The sequence below is a fragment of the Montipora capricornis genome, chromosome 8, assembly GCF_036669925.1.
Source record: "Montipora capricornis isolate CH-2021 chromosome 8, ASM3666992v2, whole genome shotgun sequence".
Taxonomy (NCBI): Eukaryota; Metazoa; Cnidaria; class Anthozoa; order Scleractinia; family Acroporidae; genus Montipora; species Montipora capricornis.
The window spans coordinates 34,493,959-34,510,111 of NC_090890.1; the positions used below are offsets into that span (position 1 = coordinate 34,493,959).

At 40.8% G+C, this 16,153-nt stretch overlaps 3 protein-coding genes across 3 annotated transcripts; all 3 read left to right on the forward strand.

Moving 5' to 3' along the window:
- Positions 1 to 1,080, forward strand: LOC138013961 (uncharacterized). The gene is made up of 2 exons (XM_068860992.1): positions 1 to 207; positions 733 to 1,080. Exons 1-2 carry the CDS (start codon positions 1 to 3, stop codon positions 1,078 to 1,080), a joined length of 555 nt encoding a protein of 184 aa, XP_068717093.1.
- A 1,430-nt stretch (positions 1,081 to 2,510) lies between these two features.
- LOC138013963 (uncharacterized) lies at positions 2,511 to 3,362 on the forward strand. The gene has a single exon (XM_068860993.1). The coding sequence runs from the start codon at positions 2,511 to 2,513 to the stop codon at positions 3,360 to 3,362; it is 852 nt and encodes a 283-aa protein (XP_068717094.1).
- Positions 3,363 to 8,193: 4,831 nt separating this feature from the next.
- On the forward strand, positions 8,194 to 9,045 carry LOC138013964 (uncharacterized). Its single transcript, XM_068860994.1, has one exon. The coding sequence runs from the start codon at positions 8,194 to 8,196 to the stop codon at positions 9,043 to 9,045; it is 852 nt and encodes a 283-aa protein (XP_068717095.1).
- The last annotated feature ends 7,108 nt before the right edge of the window (positions 9,046 to 16,153 follow it).

Below are 16,153 nucleotides of genomic sequence, written 5' to 3' on the forward strand. Positions count from 1 at the left end.
ATGCTGAATGCCGGAATAGTGTCTTCTATTCTCAGCTTACTCACCCCAGAAAAACACCTGGTAGATGTTGCTGGAGAAGTTGCTTGGGTGCTTTCATACTTCACAGCGAAGCCTGACTGTGTTCCAGTATTTGTCTCAAGTGGCATCATTACCATTCTTGATCCTTTTTTGAATTCCCTTGCTCAGCAATCACCCCATAACAGCCAAGTAGTGACTCCATTGTTACGAAGTCTAGGTTAGATGACTAATGTGAAAAAGTAGTTAGTACTCATCTTCTTCTCAGTGTTCTTGACAAGAAACAGGTCTTGGGTCTAAGACTAGACATAGACCACTTTCATATAAATGGCAACCACCTAGTTACATTCTTTTGTATTTATGTTAATGAGACCTACTGCCTTCATTTTGAAGCAAATATTACTTTGAAATTTGCTTGTTGTTGCGAGGCTAGAAAGAGCTAAAATAAAATAAAATAAAATAAAATGAAATACAATATTATTTCTAAACTATCCTGCCGTACATACATTTATGCATTTTCTTTTTAATTAAGGCCTTTTAAATTGTAGCTTATTTGCTTATCTATTTATTTGTTGTAAATCTATTTGTGATTAATATATTGTCACTGAAAAGCCCTGTAGGGCGAGTGTCAATAAAGTTAGTATTGTATTATATTGAACGCTGGACAAATTATTGACCAGTGACTTAATTATCACTTAATTTTATTTCTTGCAACAGGTCGCTATTTGTGTGTGCAATGTTTCCTACCATGCACCAAGTTATCTAAGTACTGTTTTAGAGTTATGTGTCATGGATGCATTTGTCAACATTCTCATGTCACCTGACCAAGACACAATTGTCACTGGTCTTCCGTTTGTTGAGATGGCTCTAAGAAGTGTTCCAGCTTCCAAAGAAATGTTTGAGATTGCCAAGGGAGTGGCCTGTCTGGAGGCATTAGAGTACAGTTGTAATGGAACAGTGTCTCAGTATGCAAATGAATTAATTGACACTTACTTTATTCAAGAAGAGTCAGATGGGGAGAGAGTGAGTGATGGAGACGAAGGCAATAATTATGCCCGTCTTTGAGACATAGGAGTAACGAGATGAAACTCACTTTCCTTTTTGAAAACCGTTTTGTTTTTCTTTGGTTTACATGCAGAAATTTTTGTTTAGGTTCATTTGAGAAGTAGTTGGAGGCCTGCTTGCAACCATTACTAAGGAGTCCCTTATTCCTCAGAACTTCTTTCTATTTCTTAGTCAGGAAGTTCTTATCTGACCTGTAACTTGACAGATCCCAAGGCTGGAGTCATGTAGAACTTTTTACAATTTGCAAACCTCGTGTCTTACACATGTGTTGCTCGTATGACCATTCCCTTGGGCTGATTGGTTGAACTCAGCCAACACCATCTCAGAGCGATAGGATCATCCACCTCTTTTCATTGTTGGGAATCTCTGACAGTGCAATGCACTTTCCTTTTCACTTAAAGAAGGGGAGGGAAAGCAGTGTTTACTTTAGCTTGAATTTTTCTTATATCACTGTATCTAGATGGATTCATTTTTGTTTACAAGCATTGTCTGCTATACATTGTTTTATTTCTCATATACATTGTCTTTTTCGTGCGACTCATGCAGAGAACGTTTTATGCTACTCTTTTGAAAGCAAAGGAGAGACTGAAAGAAATGTTTGTTTTTTGAAGTGCGGGTTATAGACGGACAGAAGATAGAAGTAATCCTCGCACTTAACTGGACAATTTAAGCAATAATTACTGTCACTTTTTCATGGATGGAAATTGTGCCTGTATAATTCACTTTTGTGACTGAGGCGCCTATCAATGTTTTGCCCCAGTGGGTGGAGGGCAGGCACACACGGGCTATTGACATCAAAGCCTTGCCCGTGACAGAGGCTACTCAGCTTTGATTGACCCAGGTCTCCTTCCATGGTTGGGCTTTTTGACATTTTCAGCGGAGAAGGACTGAGAGAGAGAAGGTCAAATGGTCAAAAAATGGCGGGATTGCCTGAAGGCAGGGTTAAAATGGAGTCCAAAAAGGTAAGAATTTGTGCAATATTCCACCTAAAAACATGCGGCTTGCCTCTTTTCGGTTTGTTTTTGCAGAACAAGTTACATGGCGTTTGCTTTTGTTTCACTTTGTAGTTAAAATTTATGAGAAATTAATGGAAGTTTTACCTTACAAACAAAAACCTCACGCATGTATTAATTCCCTTGTTCAATATTAGGAGCGAAGAGAAATCATGCTAACCTATAATAAAAAATGCCTACAACAGGAGTGGCATTCATCCAGGCAATCCAGAGCTTTACCAGTTGGCAAAGGAAGTGCTGTTTCTAGTGCAAGAGGTGTAAAGTAGTAGCTCATGTTTGTCATGATTAATTGCATAATTAGAATACATTATCATAGCCTCCTCGTGCTTGTAAGAACTTAGGCTTATGCAATAAACCTTGTTGTTCTTAACATGTCGCTTGTGTGCGAGTGAACATTATATGGTGTCAGAATAAAACATGGAAGTTTTCAAGCCTCCAGGAGCTCTAGTGCTTGAAGGAAATCTTTCCGAGAATTGGAGGAGATGGGTCCAACGCTTTGACCTTTACTTGACGGCGTCGGGAAAGATCGAAGAAAATGAAAAGGTGCAGTGCGCCATTCTGCTGCTCACAGTCGGTGAAGAAGCGCTCGAAATATACAATACGTTCCTATTCGCAACTGGTGAAGATCCTAACAAGATTGCTCACCTAAAGAAAAAGTTTGAAGATTATTTCAATCCGAGAAAGAACACTGTGTTCGAAAGATACAAGTTTTGGGAATGTAAACAAAAAGACAGCGAATCTATCGATCAGTTTGTCACCGAATTGAAGACTCGTGCGAAGTCATGTGAATTTGGTGACCAGCAAGATAGCCTGATTCGAGATCGAATTGTATTTGGTGTAAGTGTCACTCGTCTTAAAGAGAGATTGCATCGTGAATCGTCTGATCTTACCCTTCAGAAAGCGGCGGGTCTTTGCAGAGCGGCAGAAGCTAGCGCTAAACAACTAAAGGAACTCCAGACATTGGAGAAGGTACCCGTTCACGCGATAAAACCAAGAAACAAACCAACTAAGCCAGCGCTCGCTACTAGCAAAACATCGCGCCAGCTGCAGCAATTTAACTGCAAGAATTGTGGAACAAAGCACTACCCGCGATCGTGTCCAGCGTTTGGAAGACACTGTCACATTTGCAAAGGGAAACATCACTACGCTAACATGTGCCCACAAAAGAATTCTCGAGTACACACTGTGACTCCGAGCCTAGACGGCGCCATTGGTCGACAGTGCGAAGTCCAACCGAAGAATTCTTTATCGGAACAGTCACCGGTGTGACTAATGATTTAGCTTGGTTCTCCACCGTAACTGTCGGCGGATCTTCTGTTAAATTCAAGCTGGATACTGGCGCCAAAGCGAATGTTTTGACACTCAGTGTTTACTCCGAACTCCAGCACAAGTCTCCTTTAATGGATACCAGTGTTGTTCTTTCCTCGTATGGAGATTTCAAGGTAAAACCCGAAGGGAAGATCACCCTGGCTTCTGAAGCTCAAGGATTAAAGGAAAGCCTTCCATTTTTCGTTGCTGCTGTTAATTCACCACCATTTTTGGGACTCTCGGCGTGTTCAAAATTAAATCTGGTGAAAAGAGTAGAAAGTGTTGCCCAGGCCCCTCGCACAAAAAAAAAATTGTTGATAAGTTTGCTGATGTGTTCAGTGGGTTAGGCTGCATGAAAGGCGAGTACCACATTGAGCTGGATGACTCAGTTCAGCCCGTCATTCACCCGCACTTGATAAACTTAAAGCGAAACTTCAAGAGTTGGAGGAGAAAGATGTTGTCCAGAAAGTTGACAGCCCCACCCCTTGGGTTAACAGCTTAGTCATTGTTGAAAAGCGTGATGGTTCTTTGAGACTGTTCTTGGATCCAAGAGATCTTAACAAGGCTATTCGGAGAGAGCATCACAGGATACCCACAGCAGAGGACATTGCAAGTCACCTCAGTGGCAAGAAAGTTTTCTCCATTGTAGATGAAAAAGATGGTTTCTGGCAGGTGCGCTTAGATGAAGAAATTCCCACCTCTGTACGTACAATACCCCCTTTGGCCGCTATCGGTTTAAGCGTATGCCATTCGGCACACGTTCAGCACCAGAGGTGTTCCAAAAGAAGAATGAAGCCCGGTTTGGAGATATTGATGGTGTGGAGGTCATATTTGATGACATCACTGTTGGAGCTACAGATGAGAAGGAACACGATGAAACTATGCTTAAACTTCTGGAAAGAGCTCGACAAGCAAATGTTAAGTTCAACTCTGCAAAGCTGCAATACAAAGTTAGTGAAGTCAAGTACATGGGAAACACTGTTTCTGAATCAGGACCAGGAAGCCTACCAGCAAGTGCGAGGAAATGTGCCAGTTTTTCAAAAAATGTGGCCGCCCTGACTCCACTGTCACCACAGGCAAACATTGTGCCCAAGAAATCAATCGAGAAACCACACTACAAACGTCACAGAATGAAGAAACTAACAGAATTCCATTCACCCTCACCTACCATCCACAATCATCCCGAGACTAAACATATATTTCCTCTTCCAGTAGTTCAAAACCACTTAAACATAGCATTGTTTCACTTATTTTAGTATTTAAACCGTAGATATAGGCATATTTTTATCCCCTACATTTTTTCATCTGTTCGGACTTCCTAGCTGAAAGTCTAGAGATCCGAAAATTATAGGGATCCAAACTTACCTTTTCGAAAATTTCAGCCACAAAAAAGTCTCCCGAAAATTCTAGGTGACCTTTTTAGGGTAACAATCCGTTAAAAATGGGCAAGTCTACCATTTTTCAGATGTTCGAAAATCCTAGGAGAGGCAGGCAAGGAAGAAATTCTACAACAAATGTTCCGAAAATTCTAGATCTCAAATCGTATTCCGAACAGATGTTTTCCGAAAGTTGACGTTGGGTGCCCCTGAATACTAAAATTGCAGTCAGGGATGGACATCAGAAAATAAAATTTGTTCTTGACACTGACTCTTGTTAACATTGGAAACAATGTTAATAAAACTACAAAGATGTTTCGACCACACAACTTCGGCCTTCATGGGTTTTTTAAAAAGGCCAACTGCGTGACGGCTTTCTAACGTTTTACAGTTCTGCGCGTTCTACGCCAGCAAAAACATAACAAATGACCGCTATGCGTGATCACACAAGGGATTTGTAACATCCGGCATGTCATCATGTTCATTTCCCTCGTTGCTGTCTTTGCGAATACCAGGCCTCAAGAAAATGTCTCTCGTGAAAATTGCAAGCCTTGTCTGCAGTTATTGTCGCATGATCAAAGTCTATACTATGGACAAATTGGTTCGCGTGTTGTTGAACTTTGAAGAAAGAAACAAAGAAACCAACAGGTTTCTTCATTTTCTGCTTTTTTTTTTCATTTTTTTGCATTTTTTTTCAGCAACAAATGCAGGGCGATCTACAGACAGGCAGACAGACAGCCTTTATTTTAGCACGATGACAATAAAAGCTATGCAGCTTATTCTAAAGTGAAGTTATTTGTTATTTTATTGTCTTGTTGTTTCAGTCCCCTGTTTCAACAGTAGTATAGTCAGCAGCATTTGCTTTTATCCAATCTTGCACGAGGAAAACAAGTTGTTGCTGAGGATATGCTGAATGCCGGAATAGTGTCTTCTATTCTCAGCTTACTCACCCCAGAAAAACACCTGGTAGATGTTGCTGGAGAAGTTGCTTGGGTGCTTTCATACTTCACAGCGAAGCCTGACTGTGTTCCAGTATTTGTCTCAAGTGGCATCATTACCATTCTTGATCCTTTTTTGAATTCCCTTGCTCAGCAATCACCCCATAACAGCCAAGTAGTGACTCCATTGTTACGAAGTCTAGGTTAGATGACTGATGTGAAAAAGTAGTTAGTACTCATCTTCTTCTCAGTGTTCTTGACAAGAAACAGGTCTTGGGTCTAAGACTAGACATAGACCACTTTCATATAAATGGCAACCACCTAGTTACATTCTTTTGTATTTATGTTAATGAGACCTACTGCCTTCATTTTGAAGCAAATATTACTTTGAAATTTGCTTGTTGTTGCGAGGCTAGAAAGAGCTAAAATAAAATAAAATAAAATAAAATGAAATACAATATTATTTCTAAACTATCCTGCCGTACATACATTTATGCATTTTCTTTTTAATTAAGGCCTTTTAAATTGTAGCTTATTTGCTTATCTATTTATTTGTTGTAAATCTATTTGTGATTAATATATTGTCACTGAAAAGCCCTGTAGGGCGAGTGTCAATAAAGTTAGTATTGTATTATATTGAACGCTGGACAAATTATTGACCAGTGACTTAATTATCACTTAATTTTATTTCTTGCAACAGGTCGCTATTTGTGTGTGCAATGTTTCCTACCATGCACCAAGTTATCTAAGTACTGTTTTAGAGTTATGTGTCATGGATGCATTTGTCAACATTCTCATGTCACCTGACCAAGACACAATTGTCACTGGTCTTCCGTTTGTTGAGATGGCTCTAAGAAGTGTTCCAGCTTCCAAAGAAATGTTTGAGATTGCCAAGGGAGTGGCCTGTCTGGAGGCATTAGAGTACAGTTGTAATGGAACAGTGTCTCAGTATGCAAATGAATTAATTGACACTTACTTTATTCAAGAAGAGTCAGATGGGGAGAGAGTGAGTGATGGAGACGAAGGCAATAATTATGCCCGTCTTTGAGACATAGGAGTAACGAGATGAAACTCACTTTCCTTTTTGAAAACCGTTTTGTTTTTCTTTGGTTTACATGCAGAAATTTTTGTTTAGGTTCATTTGAGAAGTAGTTGGAGGCCTGCTTGCAACCATTACTAAGGAGTCCCTTATTCCTCAGAACTTCTTTCTATTTCTTAGTCAGGAAGTTCTTATCTGACCTGTAACTTGACAGATCCCAAGGCTGGAGTCATGTAGAACTTTTTACAATTTGCAAACCTCGTGTCTTACACATGTGTTGCTCGTATGACCATTCCCTTGGGCTGATTGGTTGAACTCAGCCAACACCATCTCAGAGCGATAGGATCATCCACCTCTTTTCATTGTTGGGAATCTCTGACAGTGCAATGCACTTTCCTTTTCACTTAAAGAAGGGGAGGGAAAGCAGTGTTTACTTTAGCTTGAATTTTTCTTATATCACTGTATCTAGATGGATTCATTTTTGTTTACAAGCATTGTCTGCTATACATTGTTTTATTTCTCATATACATTGTCTTTTTCGTGCGACTCATGCAGAGAACGTTTTATGCTACTCTTTTGAAAGCAAAGGAGAGACTGAAAGAAATGTTTGTTTTTTGAAGTGCGGGTTATAGACGGACAGAAGATAGAAGTAATCCTCGCACTTAACTGGACAATTTAAGCAATAATTACTGTCACTTTTTCATGGATGGAAATTGTGCCTGTATAATTCACTTTTGTGACTGAGGCGCCTATCAATGTTTTGCCCCAGTGGGTGGAGGGCAGGCACACACGGGCTATTGACATCAAAGCCTTGCCCGTGACAGAGGCTACTCAGCTTTGATTGACCCAGGTCTCCTTCCATGGTTGGGCTTTTTGACATTTTCAGCGGAGAAGGACTGAGAGAGAGAAGGTCAAATGGTCAAAAAATGGCGGGATTGCCTGAAGGCAGGGTTAAAATGGAGTCCAAAAAGGTAAGAATTTGTGCAATATTCCACCTAAAAACATGCGGCTTGCCTCTTTTCGGTTTGTTTTTGCAGAACAAGTTACATGGCGTTTGCTTTTGTTTCACTTTGTAGTTAAAATTTATGAGAAATTAATGGAAGTTTTACCTTACAAACAAAAACCTCACGCATGTATTAATTCCCTTGTTCAATATTAGGAGCGAAGAGAAATCATGCTAACCTATAATAAAAAATGCCTACAACAGGAGTGGCATTCATCCAGGCAATCCAGAGCTTTACCAGTTGGCAAAGGAAGTGCTGTTTCTAGTGCAAGAGGTGTAAAGTAGTAGCTCATGTTTGTCATGATTAATTGCATAATTAGAATACATTATCATAGCCTCCTCGTGCTTGTAAGAACTTAGGCTTATGCAATAAACCTTGTTGTTCTTAACATGTCGCTTGTGTGCGAGTGAACATTATATGGTGTCAGAATAAAACATGGAAGTTTTCAAGCCTCCAGGAGCTCTAGTGCTTGAAGGAAATCTTTCCGAGAATTGGAGGAGATGGGTCCAACGCTTTGACCTTTACTTGACGGCGTCGGGAAAGATCGAAGAAAATGAAAAGGTGCAGTGCGCCATTCTGCTGCTCACAGTCGGTGAAGAAGCGCTCGAAATATACAATACGTTCCTATTCGCAACTGGTGAAGATCCTAACAAGATTGCTCACCTAAAGAAAAAGTTTGAAGATTATTTCAATCCGAGAAAGAACACTGTGTTCGAAAGATACAAGTTTTGGGAATGTAAACAAAAAGACAGCGAATCTATCGATCAGTTTGTCACCGAATTGAAGACTCGTGCGAAGTCATGTGAATTTGGTGACCAGCAAGATAGCCTGATTCGAGATCGAATTGTATTTGGTGTAAGTGTCACTCGTCTTAAAGAGAGATTGCATCGTGAATCGTCTGATCTTACCCTTCAGAAAGCGGCGGGTCTTTGCAGAGCGGCAGAAGCTAGCGCTAAACAACTAAAGGAACTCCAGACATTGGAGAAGGTACCCGTTCACGCGATAAAACCAAGAAACAAACCAACTAAGCCAGCGCTCGCTACTAGCAAAACATCGCGCCAGCTGCAGCAATTTAACTGCAAGAATTGTGGAACAAAGCACTACCCGCGATCGTGTCCAGCGTTTGGAAGACACTGTCACATTTGCAAAGGGAAACATCACTACGCTAACATGTGCCCACAAAAGAATTCTCGAGTACACACTGTGACTCCGAGCCTAGACGGCGCCATTGGTCGACAGTGCGAAGTCCAACCGAAGAATTCTTTATCGGAACAGTCACCGGTGTGACTAATGATTTAGCTTGGTTCTCCACCGTAACTGTTGGCGGATCTTCTGTTAAATTCAAGCTGGATACTGGCGCCAAAGCGAATGTTTTGACACTCAGTGTTTACTCCGAACTCCAGCACAAGTCTCCTTTAATGGATACCAGTGTTGTTCTTTCCTCGTATGGAGATTTCAAGGTAAAACCCGAAGGGAAGATCACCCTGGCTTCTGAAGCTCAAGGATTAAAGGAAAGCCTTCCATTTTTCGTTGCTGCTGTTAATTCACCACCATTTTGGGACTCTCGGCGTGTTCAAAATTAAATCTGGTGAAAAGAGTAGAAAGTGTTGCCCAGACCCATCGCCCAAAAAAGAAATTGTTGATACGTTTGCTGATGTGTTCAGTGGGTTAGGCTGCATGAAAGGCGAGTACCACATTGAGCTGGATGACTCAGTTCAGCCCGTCATTCACCCGCACTTGATAAACTTAAAGCGAAACTTCAAGAGTTGGAGGAGAAAGATGTTGTCCAGAAAGTTGACAGCCCCACCCCTTGGGTTAACAGCTTAGTCATTGTTGAAAAGCGTGATGGTTCTTTGAGACTGTTCTTGGATCCAAGAGATCTTAACAAGGCTATTCGGAGAGAGCATCACAGGATACCCACAGCAGAGGACATTGCAAGTCACCTCAGTGGCAAGAAAGTTTTCTCCATTGTAGATGAAAAAGATGGTTTCTGGCAGGTGCGCTTAGATGAAGAAATTCCCACCTCTGTACGTACAATACCCCCTTTGGCCGCTATCGGTTTAAGCGTATGCCATTCGGCACACGTTCAGCACCAGAGGTGTTCCAAAAGAAGAATGAAGCCCGGTTTGGAGATATTGATGGTGTGGAGGTCATATTTGATGACATCACTGTTGGAGCTACAGATGAGAAGGAACACGATGAAACTATGCTTAAACTTCTGGAAAGAGCTCGACAAGCAAATGTTAAGTTCAACTCTGCAAAGCTGCAATACAAAGTTAGTGAAGTCAAGTACATGGGAAACACTGTTTCTGAATCAGGACCAGGAAGCCTACCAGCAAGTGCGAGGAAATGTGCCAGTTTTTCAAAAAATGTGGCCGCCCTGACTCCACTGTCACCACAGGCAAACATTGTGCCCAAGAAATCAATCGAGAAACCACACTACAAACGTCACAGAATGAAGAAACTAACAGAATTCCATTCACCCTCACCTACCATCCACAATCATCCCGATACTAAACATATATTTCCTCTTCCAGTAGTTCAAAACCACTTAAACATAGCATTGTTTCACTTATTTTAGTATTTAAACGTAGATATAGGCATATTTTTATCCCCTACATTTTTTCATCTGTTCGGACTTCCTAGCTGAAAGTCTAGAGATCCGAAAATTATAGGGATCCAAACTTACCTTTTCGAAAATTTCAGCCACAAAAAAGTCTCCCGAAAATTCTAGGTGACCTTTTTAGGGTAACAATCCGTTAAAAATGGGCAAGTCTACCATTTTTCAGATGTTCGAAAATCCTAGGAGAGGCAGGCAAGGAAGAAATTCTACAACAAATGTTCCAAAAATTCTAGATCTCAAATCGTATTCCGAACAGATGTTTTCCGAAAGTTGACGTTGGGTTCCCCTGAATACTAAAATTGCAGTCAGGGATGGACATCAGAAAATAAAATTTGTTCTTGACACTGACTCTTGTTAACATTGGAAACAATGTTAATAAAACTACAAAGATGTTTCGACCACACAACTTCGGCCTTCATGGGTTTTTTAAAAAGGCCAACTGCGTGACGGCTTTCTAACGTTTTACAGTTCTGCGCGTTCTACGCCAGCAAAAACATAACAAATGACCGCTATGCGTGATCACACAAGGGATTTGTAACATCCGGGATGTCATTATGTTCGTTTCCCTCGTTGCTGTCTTTGCGAATACCAGGCCTCAAGAAAATGTCTCTCGTGAAAATTACAAGCCTTGTCTGCAGTTATTGTCGCATGATCAAAGTCTATACTATGGACAAATTGGTTCGCGTGTTGTTGAACTTTGAAGAAACAAACAAAGAGACCAACAGGTTTCTTCATTTTCTGCTTTTTTTTTCATTTTCTTCGCATTTTTTTTCAGCAACAAATGCAGGGCGATCTACAGACAGGCAGACAGACAGCCTTTATTTTAGCAAAATGATAATAAAAGCTATGCAGCTTATTATGAAGTTATTTGTTATTTTATTGTCTTGTTGTTTCAGTCCCCTGTTTCAACAGTAGTATACTCAGCAGCATTTGCCTTATCCAATCTTGCACGAGGAGAACAAGTTGTCGCTGAAGAGATGCTGAATGCAGGAATAGTGTCTTCTATTCTCAGCTTACTCACCCCAGAAAAGCACCTGGTAGATGTTGCTGGAGAAGTTGCGTGGGTGCTTTTATACTTAACAGCGAAGCCTGACTGTGTTCCAGTATTTGTCTCAAGTGGCATCATTACCATTCTTGATCCTTTTTTGAATTCCCTTGCTCAGCAATCACCCCATAACAGCCAAGTAGTGACTCCATTGTTACGAAGTCTAGGTTAGATGACTGATGTGAAAAAGTAGTTAGTACGCATCTTCTTCTCGGTGTTCTTGACAAGAAACAGGTCTTGGATCTAAGACTGGACATAGACCACTTTCATATAAATGGCAACCACCTAGTTACGTTCTTTTGTATTTATGTTAATGAGACCTACTGCCTTCATTTTGAAGCAAATATTACTTTGAAATTTGCTTGTTGTTGCGAGGCTAGAAAGAGCTAAAATAAAATAAAATAAAATAAAATGAAATACAATATTATTTCTAAACTATCCTGCTGTACATACATTTATGCATTTTCTTTTTAATTAAGGCCTTTTAAATTGTAGCTTATTTGCTTATCTATTTATTTGTTGTAAAATTTATTTGTAATTAGTATATTGTCACTGAAAAGCCCTGTAGAGCGAGTGTCAATAAAGTTAGTATTGTATTGTATTGTATTGAACACTAGACAAATTATTGACCAGTGACTTAATTATCACTTAATTTTATTTCTTGCAACAGGTCGCTATTTGTGTGTGCAATGTTTCCTATAATGCACCAAGTTAGCTAAGTACTGTTTTAGAGTTATGTGTCATGGATGCATTTGTCAACATTCTCAAGTCACCTGACCAAGACACAATTGTCACTGGTCTTCAGTTTGTTGAGATGGCTCTAAGAAGTGTTCCAGCTTCCAAAGAAATGTTTGAGATTCCAAGGGAGTGGCCTGTCTGGAGGCATTAGAGTACAGTTGTAATGGAACAGAGTCTCAGTATGCAAATGAATTAATTGACACTTACTTTATGGAAGAAGAGTCAGATGGGGAGAGAGTGAGTGATGGAGACGAAGGCAATAATTATGCCCGTCTTTGAGACATAGGAGTAACGAGATGAAACTCACTTTCCTTTTTGAAAACTGTTTTGTTTTTCTTTGGTTTACATGCAGAAATTTTTGTTTAGGTTCATTTGAGAAGTAGTTGGAGGCCTGCTTGCAACCATTACTAAGGAGTCTTCTTATTCCTCAGAACTTCTTTCTATTTCTTAGTCAGGAAGTTCTTATCTGACCTGTAACTTGACAGATCCCAAGGCTGGAGTCATGTAGAACTTTTTACAATTTGCAAACCCCAAGTCTTACACATGTGTTGCTCGTATGACCATTCCCTTGGGCTCCTCATAGCTCTGGTGTCTATGTAAACAGTTCTTTTTTTAATTAATGGTGTGGATAAAATGTAAATTTCATTGAGTGTAAGCCTGATTACTGTATTATTGTGAGTCCCCTTGATAAGCCAAGGTGCGTTTGGGGCAAACAATGGTTAATATGTTTAAATTAAAAAAAAAGAAGAAGAAAATTGTTCCGCGAAAAAATAATACCAGGTATAACTCAAAGAGTATTACAGGACTACAGTACATGCAGGCTTAAATCAGTGGGGAGGTTGAACTCAGCCAACACCATCTCAGGGCGATAGGATCATCCACCTCTTTTCATTGTTGGGAACCTCTGACAGTGCAATGTACTTTCCTTTTCACCTAAAGAAGGGGAGGGAAAGCAGTGTTTACTTTAGCTTGAATTTTTCTTATATCTGTATCTAGATGGATTCATTTTTGTTTGGAAGCACTGTCTGCTATACATTGTTTTATTTCTCATATACATTGTCTTTTTCCTGCGACTCATGCAGAGAACGTTTTATGCCACTCTTTTGAAAGCAAAGGAGAGACTGAATGAAATTGAAGTGCGGGTTATAGACGGACAGAAGATAGAAGTAATCCTCGCACTTAACTGGACAATTTAAGCAATAATTATTGTCACTTTATCATGGATGGAAATTGTGCCTGTGTAATTCACTTTTGTGACTAAGGCGCCTATCAATGTTTTGCCCCAGTGGGTGGAGGGCAGGCACACACGGGCTATTGACATCAAAGCCTTGCCCGTGACAGGGGCTACTCAGCTTTGATTGACCCAGGTCTCCCTCCATGGTTGGGCTTTTTGACATTTTCAGCGGAGAAGGACTGAGAGAGAAAAGGTCAAATGGTTAAAAAATGGCGGGATTGCCTGAAGGCAGGGTTAAAATGGAGTCCAAAAAGGTAAGAATTTGTGCAATATTCCACCTAAAAACATGCGGCTTGCCTCTGTTCGGTTTGTTTTTGAAGAACAAGTTATATGGCGTTTGCTTTTGTTTCAACATGATGAAACTATGCTTAAGCTTCTTGAAAGAGCTCGACAAGCAAATGTTAAGTTCAACTCTGCAAAGCTGCAATAGAAAATTAGTGAAGTCAAGTACATGGGAAACTTTGTTTCTGAATCAGGACTGAAACCTGATTTTGAGAAAGTGCGTGCTATCACACTGTTGCCCTTGCCTCAGAGCAAAGAAGAGTTGCAGAGGTTCTTAGGGATGGTGAATTATTTCTCCCAGTTTATTCCTAATCAGTCAGAAATTACTGCACCCTTGCGAAATCTGCTAAACAAAGATGTTATGTGGATCTGGTCGTATGAGCATACTCAAGCAGTGGAGCGTCTGAAGCAAATCCTCTCTAGTCAGCCTGTTCTGAAATTCTATGACCCCACTAAGCCAGTCAAATTGCAAGTGGATGCCTGTAAGTCTGGTCTTGGGGCATGTGTCCTCCAAGGTGGACACCCAATCGCTTATGCTTCTCGTTCCCTCACCCAAGCGGAGGAGTATTACGCTCAAATAGAGAAAGAACTTCTTGCAGTCGTATTTGGCTGCGAGAGATTTAACCATTATGTTTATGAGCGGCCAGTGGATGTGGAGTCAGACCATAAGCCTTTAGTGTCTGTTAACACGAAGCCGCTGACCAAAGTATCCCCAAGGCTCCAATGTCTGCTTCTCAGACTGCAGAAGTACGAAGTTAACATCACCTATGTCCCCGGCAAGTACATGTATGTTGCAGATACACTATCAAGAGCTTACTTGGATGAACCACCCTCGTAGCAAGAATTAAGTGATGACATGGAAGTAATCGTTCACAGCCTCGTGGAACGTCTTCCTATGACTAAAGAGAAGCTTGCCCAAAGGAAAGCAGCAACAGCCCAAGATGAAATCCTTCAGATGTTAAGTAAAGTTGTAAGGAATGGTTGGCCATCCCACAAAAGCAAATTACCTGCATCCGTTGCCTACTACAGGAATTTGCGAGCTGAAATTCATGAAGCTGAAGGTCTGTTATTCCTTGGTGAGAAGCTCATAATCCCTCAAGAGATGAGACAGGATGTTCTAAACTGCATACATGAGAGTCACCTTGGTATGGAGAAATGCATGTCAAGGGCTAGAGCTGTCGTTTATTGGCCAGGTATGTCTACTGCAATTGAAAGGATGATCTCCAAGTGCTCTGTATGTTTCTTGAGTACCAAAGAGAGAATCAAAAGGAGCCCTTATTACCCCATGAGGTCCCTCAGAGGCCATGGCAGAAGCTACAATTGTAGGTGCAGACATATTTGAACTGAACTCTAAGTCGTATTTACTTGTTGTTGATTATTATCCTAAGTACCCTGAACTTTGTCTCCTCAGAGACAAGACAGCTGGTTCTGATATAACTGGTATGAAATCTATGTATACCCGGCATGCAATTCCAGATGAAGTTACTGCCGATAACATGCATTTTTCAAGCAAGGAATTCCATCATTTTGCAAAGGATTGGGGATTTGAAGTCACCACCTCGAGTCCCAGATACCCACAGTCAAATGGGATGAGTGAAAGAGCGATACAAACCATCAAGAAGCTGCTTAGGAAAGCATTTGAAGATGAAAATGACCCGTACATAGCTCTCCTGGAGTACACGAACACTCCAGTCTCAGGACTAAAGGATTCCCCTGCACAATTGCTGATGAGTCGCATGTTGAAGTCCAAGTTGCCTTCTACTGTATCCCTCTTGAAGCCTCAAGTGGTTCACAATGCCTATGACAAGCTCAAGGAGCGTAGGGATAAGCAGAAGATGTACTACGATCACAGTGTAAAGCGGTTACCTGAAATCAAGCCACATGCAACAGTGCGTATACGAATGGGAAAGACCTGGGAGCCAGCAACTGTTACTGCCCAGCATGCAGCTCCTAGATCCTATGTAGTCTCAACACCTGACGGCACTGCCTACCGTCGCAATCGTCGACATTTGTTCCTGACAAATGAGCCCCCAGTAGTGAGTACGGGACCACCCCTAGATGAAGCGGTAATACCGCCTGTCTCTGCCACACCCGCAGTTCCCGTTAGTAATGCTAAATCGGTCCTGCCTGCTGCCAATGAAAGCAGCCCTCTGCCAACACAAGCAAAGTGTACCTCCAGTGGCCGTATTATGAGATTGCCAGCAAGATACAAGGACTATGTTATGAACTGAACTGTTCTTTTACAGTAAACAATGCAAACATTCTAGCAAAGTTCATTTACTGATTCGTGCTTAATGATTGGTTGATCATTCATTCCAGGTTTATCTTGTTTTTAAAAAAGGGAGGTGTCATGATTAATTGCATAATTAGAATACATTATCATAGCCTCCACGTGCTTGTAAGAACTTAGGCTTATGCAATAAACCTTGTTGTTGTTAACATGTCGCTTGTGTGCGAGTGACCATTATAATGT

Coding starts and splice junctions, on each gene's coding strand:
- LOC138013961 (XM_068860992.1), top strand. CDS start 1: ATGCTGAATGCCGGAATAGTGTCTTCTATTCTCAGCTTACTCACCCCA. Junction 208..732: donor AATCACCCCATAACAGCCAA/GTAGTGACTCCA, acceptor TTCTTGCAACAG/GTCGCTATTTGTGTGTGCAA.
- LOC138013963 (XM_068860993.1), top strand. CDS start 2,511: ATGGAAGTTTTCAAGCCTCCAGGAGCTCTAGTGCTTGAAGGAAATCTT.
- LOC138013964 (XM_068860994.1), top strand. CDS start 8,194: ATGGAAGTTTTCAAGCCTCCAGGAGCTCTAGTGCTTGAAGGAAATCTT.